The 14,986-nt window shown below is 41.8% G+C and overlaps 1 protein-coding gene across 1 annotated transcript; it reads right to left on the bottom strand.

The window, feature by feature from the left end:
• Positions 1-13,058: 13,058 nt before the first annotated feature.
• LOC141595589 (secreted RxLR effector protein 161-like) lies at positions 13,059-13,592 on the bottom strand. The gene has a single exon (XM_074415555.1). It carries the CDS (start codon positions 13,590-13,592, stop codon positions 13,059-13,061), a length of 534 nt encoding a protein of 177 aa, XP_074271656.1.
• Between the last annotated feature and the right edge of the window lie 1,394 nt (positions 13,593-14,986).

The following is a 14,986-nucleotide window of genomic DNA, read 5'->3' as shown; positions in this document are numbered from 1 at the left end:
GTGACTCCACCACAATCACACAAACCACAAAGATCACAAATTGCACAACACAATCACCTCACCACCGTCACCGCAACACCCATACTCCGATGATCAGCAGATAACAACAATTACAATACAATAGTAATCTCAATCAATTAACAAGATCTTGAGTAGGGAAAATCCTACCTTTTCGCAATCCGCTATCTTTGTAATCAACCATACAAATGCATAACAAATATCACGTCGTCACCTACAACAATAATCACATACTACAATTACACATTGCACAATTCCACTTTCCCCAATTCCATATATACAGTAACCCCAAAAGAATACAAATGACAAGGGAATGAAACTTACCAACAGTAGAATAAGAGACTACACGCAAGGATCACAACGATTTGCACACACAACGAGATATGAGGATGATTAGGGAGAGATCGTAGAATGATAAAGCTTCCAAATGATATTAGAAACTGACACGGAAATATAAAATACCCTAAACATTCCCTAATCAAACCGTCGAAATAACACTCCGCCAAACCGGACACTCGGTCGAGTAAGTGTATACTCGGCCGAGTGTCCCATACTCGGTCGAGTGTTAACTATACTCGGCCGAGTGTTCCTCGGCAGAACCAAAACAACCCACAACCTCAGCACTACTCGGCCGAGTAGGCGCTACTCGGTCGAGTAGTCACCAAGGAAAATCCGTAGTGTTACACCTTTTGACAGATCACTTGTTGAAAAATAAAATATTATAATAATTATATTAATTTGTTGATATGTTAGAAGGTGATTGGAGTGCCACACACATTGGGACATCAAATGGAACAGAGGATCCCCACTCCTCTTCCGCACGCTCCTCCCTCACACTCCGCCTATCCAACCCTGCTTGTAACACCCCCTCATACCAAGGTGCCTAACCAGGACCACCCAGTCATGAAAGAGTGTTACCATCTCGGTTGCCCGAGGTTAGTACATATCAAAAGCGTCTGTCCTAACACATTTATTAGAAATACTGTAAAGTGTAAATGTTTACATCAACAAAATCCGAATCCAAAACCAACGAAATAAATCCAACAACTGGCAAACTACAAAGTCATATCTAAGACTCAAGACTATGATGCTATAACTGGTGAAGACGACTCCCCCATAACCGCCCAAGCTCACCAAAAGCAATACTTGTCAAGCCTGCTCACCATCCCCGAATGGATCACAGCAGATTCCACAAATAACAACAACGGGGTTAGTACCATTCAATCAATATAAGACAAACAAACAGTGTAACCGGCTGATCATCCTCCACAGTAACCGACTACACACCGAAGTGTGTAGCCCTGCCGGATTACTCATCGCAACAGGTAATACACTCCGCCGGTGGGGGACCGCAGCCCATCCCGACCAAGTCCAGCTCATCAACGAGCGACTAACAATCCATGTCCCTTAATGTGCACATCCCCTCCCGTGACGGGTTCCACGGAGGGCGAATTAGGGTGTGAAGCCACTCCCGCAAGTGACTCCACCACAATCACACACACCACAACATCACAGCTGTCACAACACCACAACCATCACAACACAACCACATCACCACCGTCACTACAACACCCATACTCCGATGATCAGCAGATAGCAACAATTACAAAACAAACACATCTTAAATCAATTAACAATAACTGAGTAGGAGAAACCCTACCTTAGCAACAACAGCGATACGAAGAATCAGGCAATTTAGAAAGGCTCTACGAAGTCTTCACCTATACAATAACCACATAATACCATTACATATTGCACAATCCCCTTTCCCCAAATTCATATATGTAGTAAACCCTAAAAATAACATAAATGACATGGGAAATAAGGACTTACCAACGGTAGAATGAAGGATTGAACGCAAAGACTACGACGATTGCACACACAATGGAAGATTAGGGAGTGATTAGAGTATCGTAAAATGATTAGGTTTGCAAATGACGTTTAGAAACTGTTTTTCACAATTAAATAACCCTAAACACTCCCGCATCAAACCGCTGAAATATTACTCGCCAGACCGGATACTCGGTCGAGTATAGAGCATACTCGGCCGAGTATCCTCTACTCGGTCGAGTATTCATCATACTCGGCCGAATATTCCTCGGCAGTAGCCAAACAGAATACACTTTTAACATTACTCGGCCGAGTAGGCTCTACTCGGTCGAGTACTCAACTTATAAAAATCCGTAGTATTACAGTCTTCCCCCCTTAAAAAGAATTTCGTCCCAAAGTTCACACTCTACTCTAAAACAAGACACAACAAACACAAAAAGACTTACCAACGAACACTTAACAACACCAAAGAACTACACAAAGCATCACAAGACCTACTATCCCGACTCAAAATAAGACAAAAAACGCACGCGGCCATCTCCTATCCCCCTAAAAAGACAATGGTTACGTCCCCGTAAACAAACATACCCGATCAAAAAGGTTAGGAAAACGTTCTCGCATAGCTTCCTCGGGTTCCCATGTGGCCTCTTCCACATTGTGATTAGACCAAAGTACCTTGAGTAAAACGGTCTCACCATTCCTTGTCTTACGGACTTTGCGATCTAGAATATCTTTAGAAACCTCGGCATAAGACAAGGACTCATCAAGCTCCATATTCTCCACCTCAAGTATATGTGACGGGTCACTCACATACTTCTGAAGCTGTGAAACATGAAAAACATTGTGGACTCTATCCAAAGCCGGTGGCAAGGCTAATCTATAGGTTACCTCGCCTATACGGTCCAAAATCTCATAAGGACCTATAAAATTATGACTGAGCTTACCTTTCTTCCCAAATCTCATCACTCCTCGCATAGGGGACACTTTCAGAAGAACCTTGTCACCTACTGCGAACTCTATGTCTCTGCGATGCAAATTGGCATAACTCTTCTGGCGATCTTGAGCTGCCCTCATCTTTTGTCGGATCATCTGAACTTGCTCAACCATATCCTGCACCAGCTGTGGTCCTAAAACCACCGCCTCAGAACTATCATTCCAACAAACTGGACTTCGGCACTTCCGACCATACAAAGCCTCAAAATGTGTCATCCTGATACTCGTATGATAACTGTTGTTGTATGAAAACTCAATCAGATCAAGTCTGTCCTCCCAACTGCCCCCAAACTTCATGACACATGCTCTCAACATGTCCTCTAAGGTCTTGATGGTTCTCTCCGTCTGACCATCAGTTGCCGGATGAAAAGCTGTACTCATCTTCAATGTAGTACCCATCAACTCTTGCAACTCTTGCCAAAACTTGGATATGAACCTCGCATCACGATCAGAAACGATATCCTTGGGTATACCATGTAACCGTACCACATCTCTCATGTAACCCAATGCCAGCTGCATCTTAGACCAGGTATCTTTCATAGAAACAAAGTGAGCTGACTTGGTTAACCGGTCAACAATCACCCAGATCATATTATTACGTTGATGTGACCTAGGTAATCCCACAATGAAGTCCATATATATCGACTCCCACTTCCACTCCGGTACTTCCAAAGACTGAATCTTACCCTGTGGTCTCCTTTGCTCACCCTTGACCCTCTGACAGGTCAAACATCTAGCCACGAACTCAGCTACATCCCTCTTCATGTTTGGCCACCAGAAAGTCTTCTTAAGGTCTTTGTAGAGCTTATCACCACCCGGGTGAACTGAATAAGGAGTGCAATGAGCCTCCGACAAGATCACTCTCCTAAACTCTGCATCCTCAGGAACGCACCATCTCCCATCGAAGCGAACACTCCCATCTGTATGGATAGAAAACCTGGAAACTATCCCACTCTCCACTTTTGACTTCCATTCCTGAATCTTAGGATCAAGCTCTTGCTTACTCTTGATGTTCTCATATAAGTCTGGCTCGATCGTCAAATCCCCGATGGTATCCCCCTTCCTTATCATAAAGATCCCCATCCGAGATATCTCATCCCTCAGCTTCAGCAAGGACATGGCCGTACATAGCGAATTAACGCTCTTCCTACTCAAAGCATCTGCAGCAACATTAGCCTTACCCTCGTGATAGATGATCTCCATATCATAATCTCCAATCAGCTCCATCCACCGTCTCTGTCGCATGTTAAGCTCTTTCTGAGTATAGATATACTTTAGGCTCTTATAATCGGAAAACACCTTAAAGGTTGCTCCGTAAAGGTAGTGCCTCCAAATCTTGAGAGCAAAGACAACTGCACCCAGCTCTAGATCATGAGTAGGGTAATTCTCCTCATATGGCTTTAGCTGCCTCGAAGCCTAAGCTATAACCTTCCCTGCCTGCATCAGGACACAACCAAACCATTCTTTGAAGCATCGGTATACACCTCAAAGTTCTCACATTCCTCTGGCAAAGCTAGGATAGGAGTTGTGGTCAAACGTTCATTTAAGGTCTGAAACGCCGTCTCACAACTCTCATCCCAAATAAATCTGGTCTCTTTCCTCATCAAGGCGGTCATAAGCCGCGCTATGGTAGAGAAGTTTAGCTAATTTTACAGGTCATCTCAAAATAATATATGTGTTAACATATCCAAAAATCACTGAAAAATTCGAAGTTTAGCTAATTTTAGTCCGAAAATGACATTTTATTCATAAAATCATATTTTAATGCCATTATTATGTAAGATGAACAATAAAAATCCATAAATTAACCAAAATATCCTAAAAACATTTTAGGACCAGAAACTTTAACATGCATAATGATTTTCGTGATATATCATAATAACACAAATTAAACAAGTTTTATAAGTTAATCGTATAACTCGGAAAAACTTTTAACCGATTTGCATGCAAACAACCAAGGCTCTTGATACCACTTGTTAGAAATCTAGATCTCTTTACTAACATATTCATATATGTTTTGTGTTAATTTAGTCATAAAATTAAATGGTGATCTTATGCATCATGCATGCAAACAATAAACAATTTAAAGAAGAAATCTTCATCTTACATTGGTAGTTCGGTTTATATGGGCACAAGAGAGCTCACCTTCTCTCTTGTTCTTGTGCTTTCCTTAATGGATGAACTAGGATCCAAGTGTAGAATCCCTTTCAAAGTAAAATACCCAAGGCAAACTCTTAATCAAATTAATATTATGTATACTAGAATAATATTAATTTAGTGTTAAAATTGACCCAAAAATATTATTGGACTCTCTATTATTTCGGTTAGAGAGAAGGAAGAATTTTTATCTTTCTAAAACTCAAATTTTTAGATGAAAAAGAATGAATACAACACTAACTATTTTCTAGTGTATGTTAGGTTAAAATAAGAAGAAAAACAAGGTGTTTTTCTTCTCAAAAAACCGGGTGGAAGAGGGGAAGAAGAGAGAGCCAATGCATGCATGAGTTTGTCTTCACAATGACCACTAGGTTGCATGGCTAGTTTATTAGGGAAATGATTATGTTTACCACTAACATAATCAACACAAAACTCCCTAATACTCCCCATAATTTCGGTTTACATAGATAATATGGACTCCATATTATCTTTGTCAAAATGTCAATTTGTCTTATGTCACATGTCATATGTTACATAAATTTGTTATGTATTTTTAACATATTAAAAATCAACGTATTAATAAAAATACGTCATATACAAAAATCGACTTAGCAATTCATAATTGCTTGTACCAAAATATTTTTACCAATTTATAAATCACAATAACTTGTATTTATAATAATTCATTCAATTTCAATTGTTTTCTTAAACAATAATTTCATCTAAGTAATGAAATAATTCGATTACTTAGACCGTATCTTATTTAATCAAATTTCAATAAGACACGCAAATATTACTTCCAAAATCGTCCGTCAATTTTAAATATTTTAATTGACCCGTATCGTCATACGATCAATTAAATGATCAATTAAGAGTGTTACCCTTTAGGTATGACCTAAGGGGATCAACTGGTCACCACCGTCGCACGACAGTAATGTCAAACTCTAGTCAGCCAATCATTATCGATAAGTGTGGACCAGTTGACAGTAAAATATTACTTCCCAATTGTATTCTTTATAATGAGATTTAAACATGTGATCATCATGATCAACAGTTGTGATCGCATCATTGTCGGAGGACACATATTCCAACAGCTGGTGCATTGGTCAGCCCAAAAGGCATCACCACATACTCATAATGACCATATCGAGATCGGAACGCTGTCTTTGGAATATCCTCATCTGCTATCCTCAATTAGTGATAGCCTGACCTCAGATCGATCTTGGAAAACACACCTGCTCCACTTAGCTGATCGAACAGGTCATCAATCCTAGGCAAAGGATACTTGTTCTTCACTGTGACACGGTTTAACTCTCTGTAATCGATGCACAGTCTCATATTCCCATCTTTCTTCTTCACAAACAGAACTGGGGCTCCCCACGGTGACACACTTGGCCGGATATAACCCTTGTCTAACAACTCATGTATCTGCTTCTTCAACTCAGCTAAATCTTTAGGTGTCATACGGTATGGTGCTTTGGATATAGGACTTGTTCCTGGTTTGAGCTCCACATTGAAATCAACATCCCTCTTTGGCGGCAAACCCGGTATCTCTTCAGGAAAGACATCCTCAAACTCTCCCACCACAGGTATCTCAGCAGCTGTCTGCGGCTCTATACGGCGATCTCTCACATAACAGAGAATCAAGGGGCACTTCTTCCTCAAGCATGACTTTAAAGTCATCACAGCTATGAAGTTACACTTAGGTTTTACCACAAACACCCTATAGGACACCTTAACACCCTTAGGACCCTTTAAGGACACTCTCTTTTGCCGACAATCTATCTTGGCATCATACTTACCCAGTCAATCTATCCCCACAATCACCTCAAACCCATCCATAGGAAACTCTAACAGGTCTACCGGTAAATCTACCCCTCCAACTACCAGAGACACTCCCTTATACAACTTGAGACATGACACAGACTCCCCAGAAGGTATGAACACGTCATCCTTTACAATCTCAAACTTCCCCAAATCCATAGACAAGGCATGACTCCTAGAAACAAAAAAATGTGTCGCCCCCGAATCAAACAAAACAAAAGACAGTACATTATGAACAAGAAAGGTATCGGTGACTACATGTGCATCATTCTGCGCTTCCTGCTTATCCATCATGAAGAGCTTCCCACTGTTTTTCTGCCCTCCTCCCTAGACCAAATCATTGGAGGTGCTCGGCTTGGCTGTCGAATCCTGGGTGGCGCTGTTGTTCTAACGCTGATAAGATCCACCACCACTGCGGTTATAACTGCCCTGGTTGCTCTGTCCACCTCTGTTGCCCAATGATCTACCCGACCGGTTGCTAGCAAAGCTCTGAGTCGGCCCTTGAGAGAAATTGCCTTGATAAGCTCCCGAACCTGCGCCGGTCCTGACACTCGTGCACTCCCGCTTCTTGTGGCCTACACCACCACAGTTGAAGCATATAAGGTTGGTGCTGTCACTCAAACTCCGACCACCAGCTTTCCCCCAACCACGAGATCCCCCATAGAAACCAACCCCACCAGAGAAAGCCTTGGCGTGGTTGAAGTTACCCCTTTTGTTGCCCGACTGATTGTTGTTTCCACTATCAGCCTTCCTTTTCTCGGCAGCAGCCCTTTCATTAATCTCTTTTGAGAGGTCTACTATCCTCTCAGATTGACCCGCTCTCAGGTATACTTCCTTAAGGTCAGTGGCGACTTCAGCTGGCAGACGGCTCACGATCTTGGCTGACAGACCCCTCTCAAAACGAAGAGCCAAAACCCTTTGTCCCAACTGCATATCCTCAACATAATGAGATAGCTCTAAGAACCGGTGATAGTACTCGGTGACTGTCATCTCCTCTGTCATGGTGAAGGAATCGAACTCAGACCCCATCTTGCGTCGGATATGTTCCGGCACAAACTGCTCTCTCATAGCGCTCTTCAAACCTGACCAAGGAATGGCCCCCCAGACCCTCAGCCTGGTAGTAGGCTCTAACATCCTCCTTGACATTTTGCCACCACACGGCGGCTTCGCCTCTCAGGTAGTATACTACCTGCTCAACAATCATATCATCGGGACACTTGACCACTTCCATGAGACTTTCCATCTCACGGTGCCATTTCTCGAGCAGCTTTGGTTCTCCAACACCCTCATATGTGGGTGGGTTGAAGCGAGCGATGATGATGCTAAGCTGAGTAGCATCCACCGGCTTCTCCGTCCCCTTTCCCACATTCTTAAGAGCCTCAAGGAGAGCCTCTTGTTGCTCAATCATACGAGAAACCTCGTCAAGGGTCATCTCAGAAGCTTGAATTTGTGCGGCAGTTCTTTTGGGCGGCATTATGAGCTGATAAGAAACAAGGAAACGTAAGCACAAAAGCCTACGGCTCAAAATATGACGATCTTCCGCCAAAGAAGCACTCGGCCAAGTACCAGACAATACTCGGTCGAGTAAGGACTACTCGGTCGAGTATCCCTGATACTCGGTCGAGTAGTCGACTCCAGTAGCCGACCTCAAATTCACAAAATGTATACTCGGTCGAGCATAAACAACACTCGGTCGAGTAGACACTACTCGGTCGAGTACGCCTAATTGCACTCGGTCGAGTAATCACTCTAGTGGCGATTGCCACTTGCCAACAATTAACACTTTGTCGAGTGCTTGGTTACTCGGCCGAGTACCCCCTACTCGGTCGAGTACCAGCCCTGCTCGGCCGAGTTATGCCAAAGACGGGTTAAACCAGTACCAGTGTCTCCTATCATGCTTTCTACCCCATCAAACAAATATATAATGACAGGAATTCGAATGCCACATAAAAACATATAATCATGCCAATCATTCACATGCTAAAACCGTTTCACCAATTTCACATATTCATATCTTCCACTATGTTTCCATTGTCCATATACTTTTACGAATTCCACATACACATTTCTAACCATCACGTGTTCCAACCATTGACCTTCACATACATGCACATATATGACACAACTCTCAACACACTTCCCCATGTGACCGGCTTGAGTTATTGAGGGCCAAATTGCGACTCCGGGACGTCTCCCGAGTCTTTACGGTAGCTCCAAACAACTCTCCCCGGGTTCATTTTATTTAGACTCCCTAAGTTCATTAGGTTCTTTTGTTTAGGCGCCGGAATCTTCGGCTCTGATACCACTTTGTAACACCCCCTCATACCAAGGTGTCTTACCAGGACCACCCAGTCATGAAAGAGTGTTACCATCTCGGTTGCCCGAGGTTAGTACATATCAAAAGCGTTTGTCCTAACACATTTATTAGAAATACTGTAAAGTGTAAATGTTTACATCAACAAAATCCAAATCCAAAACCAACGAAATAAATCCAACAACTGGCAAACTACAAAGTCATATCTAAGACTCAAGACTGTGATCCTATAACTGGTGAAGACGACTCCCCTATGACCGCCCAAGCTCACCAAAAGCAATACCTGTCAAGCCTGCTCACCATCCCTGAATGGATCACAGCAGATTCCACAAACAATAACAACGGGGTCAGTAACATTCAATCAATATAAGACAAACAAACAGTGTAACCGGCTGATCATCCTCCACAGTAACCGACTACACACCGAAGTGTGTAGCCCTGCTGGACTACCCATCGCAACAGGTAATACACTCCGCCGGTGGGGGACCGCAGCCCATCCCCACCAAGTCCAGCTCATCAACGAGCGACTAACAATCCCTGTCCCTTAATGTGCACATCCCCTCCCGTGACGGGTTCCACGGAGGGCGAAATAGGGTGTGAAGCCACTCCCGCAAGTGACTCCACCACAATCACACACACCACAGCATCACAGCTGTCACAACACCACAACCGTCACAACACAACCACATCACCACCGTCACCACAACACCCATACTCCGATGATCAGCAGATAACAACAATTACAAAACAAACACATCTTAAATCAATTAACAGTAACTGAGTAGGGGAAACCCTACCTTAGCAACAACAGCGATACGAAGAATCAGGCAATTTAGAAAGGCTCCTCTACGAAGTCTTCGCCTATAAATAACCACATAATACCATTACATATTTCACAATCCCCTTTCCCCAAATTCATATATGTAGTAAACCCTAAAAATAACATAAATGACATGGGAAATAAGGACTTACCAACGGTAGAATGAAAGATTGAACGCAAATACTACGACGATTGCACACACAGTGGAAGATTAGGGAGTGATTAGAGTATCGTAAAATGATTAGGATTGCAAATGACGTTTAGAAACTGTTTTTCACAATTAAATAACCCTAAACACTCCCGCATCAAACCGCTGAAATATTACTCGCCAGACCGGATACTCGGTCGAGTATAGAGCATACTCGGCCGAGTATCCTCTACTCGGTCGAGTATTCATCATACTCGGCCGAGTATTCCTCGGCAGTAGCCAAACAGAATACACTTTTAACATTACTCGGCCGAGTAGGCTCTACTCGGTCGAGTACTCAACTTATAAAAATCCGTAGTATTACACTGCACCCCCGTTAAACGAAAGAGCAAAAGGTAATTAATGTTTGCATGGGTAAATAAAAGATAATAAGGTCTATAATAAGAATGAAGTCGATGAATTAAAGTCTAATATTTTACAAGATTATAGTCTATGTTTTTTCGACAGAACATCTCGATGTCTCTTAGCTTTGAAAAGTAGAAGTCCTTATCCTTCTCAAGACAATGAGCTCACAGCTTCAATTTTGTGATTTTGCAAACAACAGATTTCCCAACCATTCTTAAATTGACAAATAATGAATAATGAATATGTACAACACGACAAATTGCTCAATGATGGAACCGATAGAAGCTAAGTCAACACGCAAATTAATTGGATAATTGCAATCCATTTTCAAGTTTTTGAGGAATTAGATTTGATTTTAGGAAAAAAGGTACTAACATATAAAACTAGGTTTATAGAAAAGCATATAATATGGAAAGTTAATGAAAAAAAATGTATGTAAAAGGGTAAAGTCCGTATATGAAAAAGTAATTCTATTATATTTTCACGAACTCTTTGTCACAACTTTTTCCTATCTTGCCCTTAGGGTAAAAACAAACAAACTAAATCTCATATGCTCCTCTTCCTTATTAATCAATTTCATTAAATTATTCAATCATGATCCTAAATTCTCATATTGATCAAGTCATTGTTATTAACTTCATTGTGTAGACTTTAATTTTGTTTGTTTCAAGCTAAAAAAAGAGAAGATTGGAGTTTATTAAAGTAAGGATTAGCAATGACAGAATGGTGGCAAAGATAGCGTGGAAGGGAGGGGAGGCGGTGCGGGGTGGTCAGACAAGGCAAGGAAGCGAGGATGGGTAGCATGCAGGGTGGCGTAGATCTGGGGGTGTGAGAGTCTCAGGTCGACGATTTGGGAGGATGGGGTCACGCTGAGATCGTGGGACTGGGAGGAAGGGGACATGCGCGCGTCTTGGCAGGTGGATTTGAGGGAGTTTGGTCGGCGTTGCGCAGGGTATGCGGTGGTGGGGTGGGGTAGAGGCAGGGGAGGGGGGGTGTAGTCAGTTAATAGATTATACATCCGATGTAGTATGGTTGTGTAATTTTTGAGTTTTATTATAAAGTTTTCGAGTTTTGTTTTAAAGATTATGAGTGTTAACTATAAAATTTTTGATTTCGTTCACTTAAGTATATAAATTCAGTTAATTTTGAGTTTTAACGTCAAAAAGTTAAAATATAACTTACAAAAACTCATAAAAAAATACATAAAGCTAAATTACTAAAGGCAAATGATAAAGGGGCGTTGGTTAAGAAGAAAAATAGGAAAATAAAAATAATAAAGATAATGTTGTTTGTTTGAGACAAAATAGTAAAGATATTGTAACAAATAGTTTCCTCCCTTATAATTTCTCTTTCGTCCCTTAATCTCAGCCAACTTCAACAACTTTGCTGGAGCCCGGATATCTCCACCAACTCTGCCAATACAAATATTCCGGATTCACTATGACCCATTTCGTGACGACCTCCTCCCAAACGCCACCATAACCCTCTTTTAGTGCTATTCCCGAAAAGGGTTCACCATTCCCCATCCTAGGGTGTCTATTGGATCGAGGTCCGGAAAAGGGTTTAGGGTTCAAATTTTCGGTACCGTGCCGAAAAATTGAACTCTAAACCCTTTTCCGGGTGAAATTTCGAGTGCCAAAGAAGAGGGCGATTTGATTTAATGGGTGTTTATGTGGTAATTTGGTAGTTGTTGAACAGTGAACTGAGGTGTAGGGCCCAATTTTTGTATGGCCTGGTCTTTAGGGTGGTCGGGGAGGAAATCAGTTCAGAGGAAGGGGTTGAGGTTGTCGCTGAAAAAGCGGCGCCGATCATGGTGACGAAATTTTAGTGGTGGTTATTGATGCCCGGGATGGAGGGTGGTGGTGGATGGGGTTGGAGCAGTTTGATGATAAGGGTTTCGTTGATTAAGAGGGATGTGAAAAAAATTAGATTAATTAATTAATAATAGGAGTGCTTAAATATAGTCTACCGGGTAATAAGGTGTGTATTGTTTGTCCGTAAATGATAAGTGTAATATTGCTAGTTTATGGATAGTATCCACCGCCCCGGGGGCGCTCGTTATCAAGATCGATTACTAAAATGGATCTTATACTCTTATGTAATACATTAAGCGTGGTCCCTTTTTGAAAGATTTGGTAGAATATTAATTCTATTGATTGATGATAAAACAATTACACATTGTACATGAGTATATATAGCAAAACTTCTTTCCTAATAATAAGGTAATTCTAATTCTAAGATACATCAAATACAATAATTCCTAATAATAATATTTACCATAACACAATATTTTCTAATAATAACTTCATACTCCCCCTCAAGTTGGAAGTGTAGGATCGTAACTTCCTAACTTGCCCAATAATCGGTGGAAATGATCTCGCCCCAATGCTTTCGTAAATATATCAGCTAGTTGATCTTGAGTGCGCATATACAAAGTAGCAATGGTTCCATTTACCAAGTATTGACGGACAAAATGACAATCAATCTCAATATGCTTTGTCCGCTCATGAAAAACCGGATTCTTGGCAATATGCATGGCCGCCTGATTATCACAAATTAAAAACTCGAATCGGCCGCACATAGTTAACGCCCAACAAGGCTAACAATGCCTTTAGCCAAACCAACTCGCTTGTCAACATCGCCATAGCTCTATATTCCGCTTCTGCTGAAGACTTAGACACTGTTACTTGCTTTTTCGTCTTCCACGAGACCGGAGTACCTCCAAAGGTAACGAAATACCCTATTACGAAACGACATGTCAATGGACACCGTCCCCAATCAGAATCAGTATAACCCTTCAACTCAAGGCTGCTACTCCGCGCTATCACTAGTCCTCTCGATAATGTCCCTTTAACAAAACGCACGACTCGCAAGGCTGCATCCCAATGGTCTTTCTTCGGATCATGCATGAACTGTGATAAAACATGTACCGAATATGCTAACTCAGGCCGCGTAATAGTCAAATAAACTAACCGACCCACTAAACTTCTATACTTGGCTGCATCAACCAAACTTGCTCCTCCTGCCTTGGCCAACTTATGATGTTGGTCCATGGGAAAGGCTGCCGGCTTCGCTCCAGCCATGCCGACTTCCGTGACAATGTCCGTCGCATATTTCCGCTGATTGAGAAATAATCCTCTCTTCCCATGAGCTACTTCTATTCCTAAGAAATATTTTAACTTGCCCAGGTCCTTTATACCAAACTTTCGATTAAGAAAATTCTTAAACTACACACATTCGGCCTCCTTATTTCCGGCCAAAATCATGTCGTCTACATAAACCAATACAAAAAGAAAAAACTCTTCTTTATTGAAAGTGAATAAAGAATAATCTGCCAAGAACTGAATAAAACCATAATTCAATGACTCAGCTAATTTAGTGAACCACATTCTCGAAGCTTGTCGTAACCCATATAATGACTTTAATAACCGACACACCTTCCCATGATGCGTCACTTCCATGCCTGGTGGCATTCGCATATAAACCTCCTCAATCAAATCGCCATGTAAAAACGCATTATTCACATCCAACTGATACATTTTCCATCTTTTATTAACAGCTATGTGAAGCAAACAACGAACACTTACCATTTTTGATACTAGCGCAAAAGTTTCATGAAAATCAATACCTTCAATTTGTGTGTAACCTTGCGCAACCAATCTCGCTTTGTAACGCTCAATACTTCCATCGGCATTAAACTTTATCTTATAAACCCATTTACAGCCAATGGCCTTCTTATTCTTTGGAAAGTCAACAATCTCATAAGTTCGGTTTGCTTCCAAAGCCTTAATCTCTTTCGTCATAGCTTCCTGCCACCTACGATCCTTCGATGCAATGGCATAATTTCGCGGCTCCTCCAGTGCCATTACGCTTCCCACGAAATTTCTGTGCATATTAGAAAAAGAAGAATAACAAGCAACACTATCAGGCAAAGGATATCGCGCACCTTTCCGCGAAGGAAATGAAGAAACACGGGTTGCAGCAGGTACGGTGTTTATTATATTCGCCGACCCACATACATGATGCCACACATAATCCTTCCTCCAAAATGGCTCCGACTTCTCCCTCGCGCCTCTGCCCAACTGCTGCTGTTCGTCCCCTGTTCGAACAACTGAGTCCTCCCCATTACCTCCCGCTGTTTCGTCTGTGTTCGAATCAGCTGCTGCCGTGGCACTGCTTGCCACTGTGGATGCATCATAGTCGCCATCTACGTCATGCTCAAATAATTCTGCCTCGCCATAGCCATTACCACTTCGTGCTCCATTCTCTTCTCCAACTCGACTCCTTGAAGTTTGAAGAAACGGAAAAATATGCTCATGAAACACTACTTCACATGAGGCAAATACTTCTTTTGTCTCTAAATCATACACACGCCAACCTTTCTTTCGATACGGATATCCTAGAAACACACAACGCCACCCTTTTTCACCAAACTTATCTTTGGGTCTCTGTTTGTTGTGTGCATAACATAAGGAGC

The sequence above is a fragment of the Silene latifolia genome, chromosome 8 (assembly GCF_048544455.1).
Source record: "Silene latifolia isolate original U9 population chromosome 8, ASM4854445v1, whole genome shotgun sequence".
Taxonomy (NCBI): Eukaryota; Viridiplantae; Streptophyta; class Magnoliopsida; order Caryophyllales; family Caryophyllaceae; genus Silene; species Silene latifolia.
Note: the sequence above shows the minus strand (reverse complement) of the source record. Positions and strands in the feature narration are given on the sequence as shown.

Bases quoted from the DNA above. Each gene is read 5' to 3' on its own strand.
- LOC141595589 (XM_074415555.1), bottom strand. From the start codon at position 13,592: ATGGCTGGAGCGAAGCCGGCAGCCTTTCCCATGGACCAACATCATAAG.